The 10,000-nt window shown below is 40.0% G+C and overlaps 1 protein-coding gene across 2 annotated transcripts in view; it reads right to left on the bottom strand.

Annotated features, from left to right (window-relative positions):
• The window catches only part of dock1 (dedicator of cytokinesis 1), a 371,371-nt gene that overhangs the window by 260,075 nt on the left and 101,296 nt on the right, over positions 1–10,000 (bottom strand). For both annotated transcript variants that reach the window (XM_072456209.1, XM_072456210.1), the window contains exon 24: positions 338–408. In XM_072456209.1, coding sequence (XP_072312310.1) covers positions 338–408 — 71 coding nt within the window. The remainder of the gene's footprint in view (positions 1–337; positions 409–10,000) is intronic.

Genomic DNA, 10,000 nt, shown 5'->3' with positions numbered 1-10,000 from the left:
AAAGCTTGGAATAAAATATGTTTATATATATGCAGCTCTGCCACGTTACTTCAGATCGCGCGCTTAGCCCCATTTAAACTGTCACATTTAAACAGCACTTTTCTACACTCAATGCTCCAGGTTTAGGTGAGGTTACTGGTACTCAAAAGTATACGTGTTGTGTATTGCCCAAGGACGTGGACGAACACTCCGCCTACTTTCACTTCAACAGGCCCTCAAGACTCCTGGTTTCCATGGCGATCGCAGCTACCCGATTGCAGCCACGTATCGAATAAAACGTGAGGGGAAACGCTCCCTGAACGTGACACGGTGCATCTAATGGAAATGGAGAATCAACCTGAGTTCTTTGGGGTCGAAAACGAGCTTGACGTCGTTGACAATAGTGGGTAGATACTTCAGTGCCGCGCCCTGAAAGAAACAAACAATAACAATGCACGTAATCGTTAAAAGTATTATCATGTGACGTAGATAAATAATAACTGGTTAACTTGCCTATAACTAATAAACATTTACGTCTGTTTTAGCTACTTTTGTTGGTGAAACATGCAGTACAAAAAAGATAGTCATTTTATAAAACTGAATGAAATAAGATCTAAATTACAATTGATTTCTGTTTGCAGATGATCCACTTGTTTGCAAAGTTATGGATTTCAATTGATTAAAAATACACAAGTGAAAATATGTTAAATAAATTAAATAAATCAAATAAATCAAAATTAAAATTTAATTAATACATTTTAAAAAATACACAAGTGCACACAAGAAAACACTCAACAGTGGCATAAGTGAGTAGTTACATGTTAGTGTTGACAATGCAACAACAACAAATTTAAGAAACACACATTTACCTGAAGAAACACATTTACAAACACACATTTTAGTAATAACTGGTTCGTTTTAAGCAGCGTGAAATGGGGGGAAAAGTGCGGCACGAGACATTCAGTGTTTGTGTCTGTATTTCACTACAACCTTTGAATGCGTTTGTTTTTGTCTTAATTTATGTTATAGAAATAAAGACATTGTAAGAATGAAGCTGCTAAACTGAACCATGTCGTGATGGCGAGCGTAACCCGTGACAGAACGCTCCCGTCTAAATCACTTTGTAAACATTGGCCAAGATGGAGGTGAGATCCTGAACACATTAGAGCCCCTGCCAGCCTCTGCCAGCCCCTGCCAGCCCGCTCCATGAAGGCTGATCACAGGTACAGGTGTCGCCAAATGATCGCCACGCAGAACTTTCAATATTGTGCGAAAGGGACATTAACTACACGTTATATTTCAAGGTACTGAACATTTTTTTAATTTACTTGAGAGTTTAATGTGAATAGATTGTGCGATATCGACACAAATAAATGTTTATATCGTTTTTCTAGTATCTCGATGATGATATTTACACAGTTTCATGTCAATCCAACAGGAATTTGTCCAAAAAAATGTCTTCAAACGTAATAGTTGAGGATTATTAATCAGAATTATTGTCAGAATTCATCACAAAAGTGCAGAAATATCATGTTGTTCCCTTATTTAAAAGTGTCTGTCTTTTTTTTTTCTTTTAAATAAGCTCTTTTTTTAGTATTTGCTTTTTACTATAACAATAAACTCGATAATATTTGACAAATCTTCAAAACAACAAATTACTGAGGGCTAAACAGCAGCGCAGCGTTAAATATCTAATCAAGATGAACGTGATTTTTTGCGGAATTTGTGAAATACAGAATAGAGCGATAGAAATATATTTTTATTGATTTATTGAATAGGAATCAACACTTTATTGTCCCTATGCCTTCTTGGTTTTCTATTGATCACAGCGCAACCTTGAAAATCCTCTTGAAGTTTGCTTCCTGAAAAGTCATTTTGAAGAGCGGCTTTACAGAGGCTTTATCTGTGGGAGATATGGACGCCTCGCACCTGTCTGCGGACGCGCTCGTCGCATTAGTTTGGTCCAGTGGCAAAAAGAAAAGGTTTGAAGTAAAATGCTGAGCAAAAGAAAGAGCAGAAAGATGAAAACAAGTAAATTTCACAGTGGAAGTCACTTTTAACAGGCGCAAATGTAGGAAATGCTAATTATTTTCTTTTAAAAACGCCTTGACAAACAAATAATTGTGTACTAGTCTAAAAATGTAAGATATAAAGGGCTTAATAACAGTATCTTCATCGTCTGAACTGAAATGGAGCAAAGGATTATGGTCTACGATTATGTTCAATCAATTTTTGGTATTTATTTTTTGCTTTTGCTGAAACAAAATCTTGAATTTAAGCAAAGAAGCTTGTAATTTCCAGATGCAGTTCTGTGACAGAGACCAGGATATTATTGTGCCACTTGTGACATCACGATATCACGATATTTCAGTTGTTGTTACGTTCCTACATTTTACAATATTATATTATTTTACACAATGATTCTCAGCAAAATGATGTCTACGATGTGCCTGTAAAATATGTTTGTGTGCGTTAGTTAGTCTTTCACGTTCCTTTGAAAAAGTAGATTGGGACTTCTGTTTAAAATGGTTTAGAATTTTGCAAAAAATTTTAGAACTATTTTTTTTGAGGTTTATAATTTCACTTCCTGTTTGTAATTGATGACATCACGCAAGGAAATTAATTTGACCAAAAAAAACATATAAGAGTGACTTTATTTTGTTGAATTAACATTTAGAGCGTCAAAAAAGTTGTTTCTTTGTGTAAATTCTGCATTGTGATGTCACTTCCTGTCATTTTTCAACTTTTTTCTACAAATACTTATTCGACTGGAGTAAAACGATACTTTATATGTGCAACAGGTAGAAATACACCAAATAAAGTCAGAATTTGAAAATGGTAAAAACCTGTCATACGCCCTTTAAATGCAACATGGCTAATTACAGCAGTGACGCTCGCAGATGGACACGGATTCCTGACATTATGGGACACTAGTTGTTGATTGACAGATGCACCGACTATAGCACACGAGGTCTAAGTTCTAAGTACACTCTGTAGTTGACTTACGCCACCATCAAGCGTCTTATTTGATAGTTCTTGCCTTATTTCATTGTTTTTTTATCCATGAAGAACTTGTAAAACGTCGTCTTCAATCATTAAATCATTCCCATTCGACACTACACAAACCTCTGTACTTTTTCCATCACAAATACTCATTCTCGTGCAGTTTTACCTGTTCCTCGAGATCGATTTTAATTCCCTGCCATTAAAGCGAAAATATCTCAGCCAATTACACAGCAAACTGCCTTCTAATTGGGTCCTGAGCTGCTTATGGCCGCGCGCTGATCCGGCTCGGCTGCGGTTGGCGGGCCCCGGGGTGATGTTATCTGCACGAGCTCAGGTGCAGCACGCGGCGCTAAATCCCCCACAAAACCACACGTTTTGAGCTGGAGTTGTTGCGTTGCGTTCGCGGCGCTCTACGATTGAGGGCGGCGATAGTAAACGGGGGAAACGAATCAAAGCTATATTGAACCTGTGTTTGATTGTGAGTCATACTTTAATAGTTTTATTGTGCATAATTGTGTTGTGTTCTGCTCTACTTGCCTGTTTTAGATTTAAGTGTATTTTTTGGCATTTCTTTATCTTGATTTCATGATGCTGTTGGATCATGATTCTCCTGCTGTCCTTGAATTGTGAGGTGCAACTGTAGAACAGGCTCCCTCATCCTTTATTAATAAGAATATCAAGAATAATAATACTACTACAGTGAATAATAATAACTTTTTTTTAATCAGGTGCACAGCAAATTTAATAAATCTAACCAAGATTTATTCACTTAAATCTAGACAAAATCAGATTTATCTTGTTTTAAAGACATTTCTACTAAATAAACGCTAACTAGGAAAATCATTATTATTAAGCTTATTTCAAGAAGTAAAATTCACTAACTGCACTGCCAGATAATGTATCCTCATCATCCTCCTTATCCTCATCATCCTCCTTATCCTCCTTATCCTCATTATCCTCATTATCCTCATCATCCTCCTTATCCTCATCATCCTCCTTATCCTCATCATCCTCCTTATCCTCATCATCCTCCTTATCCTCCTTATCCTCCTTATCCTCATTATCCTCATTATCCTCATTATCCTCATCATCCTCATTATCCTCATCATCTTCCTCATCATCCTCATCATCTTCCTCATCATCCTCATCATCCTCCTTATCCTCATCATCCTCATCATCCTCCTTATCCTCCTTATCCTCCTTATCCTCCTTATCCTCATTATCCTCATTATCCTCATTATCCTCATCATCCTCATTATCCTCATCATCTTCCTCATCATCCTCATCATCTTCCTCATCATCCTCATCATCCTCCTTATCCTCATTATCCTCATTATCCTCATCATCCTCCTTATCCTCATCATCCTCCTTATCCTCATCATCCTCATCATCCTCATCATCCTCCTTATCCTCATCATCCTCCTTATCCTCCTTATCCTCATCATCCTCCTTATCCTCATCATCCTCCTTATCCTCATTATCCTCATTATCCTCATTATCCTCATCATCCTCCTCCTCCTCCTTATCCTCCTTATCCTCATTATCCTCATTATCCTCATTATCCTCATCATCCTCATTATCCTCATCATCTTCCTCATCATCCTCATCATCTTCCTCATCATCCTCCTTATCCTCATTATCCTCATTATCCTCATCATCCTCCTTATCCTCATCATCCTCCTTATCCTCATCATCCTCATCATCCTCATCATCCTCCTTATCCTCATCATCCTCCTTATCCTCCTTATCCTCCTTATCCTCATTATCCTCATTATCCTCATCATCCTCATTATCCTCATCATCTTCCTCATCATCCTCATCATCTTCCTCATCATCCTCATCATCCTCCTTATCCTCATTATCCTCATCATCCTCCTTATCCTCATCATCCTCCTTATCCTCATCATCCTCATCATCCTCATCATCCTCCTTATCCTCATCATCCTCCTTATCCTCCTTATCCTCATTATCCTCATTATCCTCATCATCCTCATTATCCTCATCATCTTCCTCATCATCCTCATCATCTTCCTCATCATCCTCATCATCCTCCTTATCCTCATCATCCTCATCATCCTCCTTATCCTCCTTATCCTCCTTATCCTCCTTATCCTCATTATCCTCATTATCCTCATTATCCTCATCATCCTCATTATCCTCATCATCTTCCTCATCATCCTCATCATCTTCCTCATCATCTTCCTCATCATCCTCATCATCCTCCTTATCCTCATTATCCTCATTATCCTCATCATCCTCCTTATCCTCATCATCCTCCTTATCCTCATCATCCTCATCATCCTCATCATCCTCCTTATCCTCATCATCCTCCTTATCCTCCTTATCCTCATCATCCTCCTTATCCTCATCATCCTCCTTATCCTCATTATCCTCATTATCCTCATTATCCTCATCATCCTCCTCCTCCTCCTTATCCTCCTTATCCTCATTATCCTCATTATCCTCATTATCCTCATCATCCTCATTATCCTCATCATCTTCCTCATCATCCTCATCATCTTCCTCATCATCCTCCTTATCCTCATTATCCTCATTATCCTCATCATCCTCCTTATCCTCATCATCCTCATCATCCTCATCATCCTCCTTATCCTCATCATCCTCCTTATCCTCCTTATCCTCCTTATCCTCATTATCCTCATTATCCTCATCATCCTCATTATCCTCATCATCTTCCTCATCATCCTCATCATCTTCCTCATCATCCTCATCATCCTCCTTATCCTCATTATCCTCATCATCCTCCTTATCCTCATCATCCTCCTTATCCTCATCATCCTCCTTATCCTCATCATCCTCCTTATCCTCATCATCCTCATCATCCTCCTTATCCTCATCATCCTCCTTATCCTCATTATCCTCATTATCCTCATCATCCTCATCATCCTCATCATCCTCCTTATCCTCATCATCCTCCTTATCCTCATCATCCTCCTTATCCTCCTTATCCTCATTATCCTCATCATCCTCCTTATCCTCATCATCCTCCTTATCCTCATCATCCTCCTTATCCTCATTATCCTCATTATCCTCATCATCCTCCTCCTCCTCCTTATCCTCCTTATCCTCATTATCCTCATTATCCTCATTATCCTCATCATCCTCATTATCCTCATCATCTTCCTCATCATCCTCATCATCTTCCTCATCATCCTCATCATCCTCCTTATCCTCATTATCCTCATTATCCTCATCATCCTCCTTATCCTCATCATCCTCCTTATCCTCATCATCCTCATCATCCTCATCATCCTCCTTATCCTCATCATCCTCCTTATCCTCCTTATCCTCCTTATCCTCATTATCCTCATTATCCTCATCATCCTCATCTTCCTCATCATCCTCATCATCTTCCTCATCATCCTCATCATCCTCCTTATCCTCATCATCCTCATCATCCTCCTTATCCTCATCATCCTCCTTATCCTCATCATCCTCCTTATCCTCATCATCCTCCTTATCCTCCTTATCCTCATCATCCTCCTTATCCTCATTATCCTCATTATCCTCATCATCCTCCTCCTCCTCCTTATCCTCATTATCCTCATTATCCTCATTATCCTCATTATCCTCATCATCCTCATTATCCTCATCATCTTCCTCATCATCCTCATCATCTTCCTCATCATCCTCATCATCCTCCTTATCCTCATTATCCTCCTTATCCTCATCATCCTCATCATCCTCATCATCCTCCTTATCCTCATCATCCTCCTTATCCTCCTTATCCTCCTTATCCTCATTATCCTCATTATCCTCATCATCCTCATCTTCCTCATCATCCTCATCATCTTCCTCATCATCCTCATCATCCTCCTTATCCTCATCATCCTCATCATCCTCCTTATCCTCATCATCCTCCTTATCCTCATCATCCTCCTTATCCTCATTATCCTCATCATCCTCCTTATCCTCATTATCCTCATTATCCTCATCATCCTCCTCCTCCTCCTTATCCTCCTTATCCTCATTATCCTCATTATCCTCATTATCCTCATTATCCTCATCATCCTCATTATCCTCATCATCTTCCTCATCATCCTCATCATCTTCCTCATCATCCTCATCATCCTCCTTATCCTCATTATCCTCATTATCCTCATCATCCTCCTTATCCTCATCATCCTCCTTATCCTCATCATCCTCATCATCCTCATCATCCTCCTTATCCTCATCATCCTCCTTATCCTCCTTATCCTCATTATCCTCATCATCCTCCTTATCCTCATCATCCTCCTTATCCTCATCATCCTCCTCATCCTCCTTATCCTCATTATCCTCATCATCCTCCTTATCCTCCTTATCCTCCTCATCCTCCTCATCCTCCTTATCCTCCTTATCCTCATTATCCTCATCATCCTCCTTATCCTCATCATCCTCCTTATCCTCATCATCCTCCTTATCCTCATCATCCTCCTTATCCTCATTATCCTCATTATCCTCATCATCTTCCTCATCATCCTCATCATCTTCCTCATCATCCTCATCATCTTCCTCATCATCCTCATCATCCTCCTTATCCTCATTATCCTCATTATCCTCATCATCCTCCTTATCCTCATCATCCTCCTTATCCTCATCATCCTCATCATCCTCCTTATCCTCATCATCCTCATCATCCTCCTTATCCTCCTTATCCTCATTATCCTCATCATCCTCCTTATCCTCATCATCCTCCTTATCCTCATCATCCTCCTCATCCTCCTTATCCTCATTATCCTCATCATCCTCCTTATCCTCCTCATCCTCCTTATCCTCATTATCCTCATTATCCTCATCATCCTCATCTTCCTCATCATCCTCATCATCTTCCTCATCATCCTCATCATCCTCCTTATCCTCATTATCCTCATTATCCTCATCATCCTCATCATCCTCCTTATCCTCCTCATCCTCCTCATCCTCCTTATCCTCCTTATCCTCATTATCCTCATCATCCTCCTTATCCTCATCATCCTCCTTATCCTCATTATCCTCATCATCCTCCTTATCCTCCTTATCCTCATTATCCTCATCATCCTCATCATCCTCCTTATCCTCATCATCCTCCTTATCCTCATTATCCTCATCATCCTCATCATCCTCCTTATCCTCATCATCCTCCTTATCCTCATCATCCTCATCATCCTCCTTATCCTCATCATCCTCCTTATCCTCCTTATCCTCATTATCCTCATCATCCTCCTTATCCTCATCATCCTCCTTATCCTCATTATCCTCATCATCCTCATCATCCTCCTTATCCTCATCATCCTCCTTATCCTCATCATCCTCATCATCCTCCTTATCCTCATCATCCTCCTTATCCTCATTATCCTCATCATCCTCATCATCCTCATCATCCTCATTATCCTCATTATCCTCATCATCCTCATTATCCTCATCATCTTCCTCATCTTCCTCATTATCCTCATCATCCTCATCATCTTCCTCATCATCCTCATCATCTTCATCATCCTCATCATCCTCATTATCCTCATCATCCTCATCATCTTCCTCATTATCCTCATTATCCTCATCATCTTCCTCATCATCCTCATCATCCTCATCATCCTCATTATCCTCATCATCTTCCTCATCATCCTCATTATCCTCATCATCCTCATCATCCTCATTATCCTCATCATCTTCCTCATCATCCTCATCATCTTCCTCATCATCCTCATCATCCTCATTATCCTCATCATCCTCATCATCTTCCTCATTATCCTCATTATCCTCATCATCCTCATCATCCTCATTATCCTCATTATCCTCATTATCCTCATCATCCTCATTATCCTCATCATCTTCCTCATTATCCTCATCATCTTCCTCATTATCCTCATCATCTTCCTCATTATCCTCATTATCCTCATCATCCTCATTATCCTCATCATCCTCATTATCCTCATCATCTTCCTCATTATCCTCATCATCCTCATTATCCTCATCATCTTCCTCATTATCATCATCCTCATCATCGAACTTATTTCAAGTAAAATTCACTTACTGCCAGATCATTTCACTTATTTCCAGCAGGTTGTAGCCTATAGCGTGTGTATTTATCGGCTTTAAGGTGTCATTTTGTGAACTTTGTGCCAGTTTTCGTTTCATGTGAACAGGTCAAGTCATATTTTCCGGCCTCACACCACAAACAGGCTGTAAACCTCGGCGTGCACACAGTTCCCACTCCATTTCAAACCACATCGCGGATTAGACGGTTACGCACACAGCGTTAGCGGTTAGCGGTTAGCGGCGAAGAAGAAGAAGAGCCAAACCGGACAGCGACGTAAATACCTTGAGGAGGAGCTAAAGAGGAGCGAGCCGGAGGAACAGCCGCGGGACACGGAAGAGTTGAGGGAAGAGTCGAGGGAAGAGCGAAGGGACGAAGGGAAAGAAACAAGGACAAGACGAAGAGACGTGACGGACAAAGAACACGATGAGAAAGGAAAAGCGGCACAAACAGAGCTGAACGAAGCGTGGACAAGAGTGTTTGCCTGGAATGTTCCGCGGCGCGACATCGAGCTCATCTGTCGCCGCGTGGACGTAAGCGAGCGACGAGGTGCCAGTCGGGTCTGTGGAGACGCGAGCGAGCAAATAAAGGTTGGGAAATGGTGACTGGAGGTTTTAATGATGTTCCCGTCTTTATTATATAAAAGTCTAAATAACGATTGCAATGATCAAAATACAAATGTGTTTTTGTTTTGTTTTTTACAGTAGTCGTGATTAGATATTTCATGTTTTTCGATGTGTTTTTAAGCAGTAAAACACCCGTAACTGACTAATCGCGCGAGAAGGTTGAAGCGCCCCCTACAGGTCGGACGACTCATTGAACTAAAATGCAGTTAAAATATATTCAGAATTTTGCAAGGAAAAAAATAATAAATCGTCACAGAATAGCACATTTTGTAGGTTTATAAATTCACTTCCTGTTTGTAATTGATGACATCACACTAGGAAATTACCCAGCAACCACCTCATCTAATGTCTTAATGTTGAGAGTCAAAAAAGT

The sequence above is a fragment of the Eucyclogobius newberryi genome, unplaced genomic scaffold (genome assembly GCF_026437365.1).
Source record: "Eucyclogobius newberryi isolate DKJ021-1_F unplaced genomic scaffold, fEucNew1.0.hap1 SCAF_20, whole genome shotgun sequence".
Taxonomy (NCBI): Eukaryota; Metazoa; Chordata; class Actinopteri; order Gobiiformes; family Gobiidae; genus Eucyclogobius; species Eucyclogobius newberryi.
The sequence above is the reverse complement of the archived record's forward strand: the minus strand, read 5'-3'. Positions and strand labels throughout refer to the sequence as shown.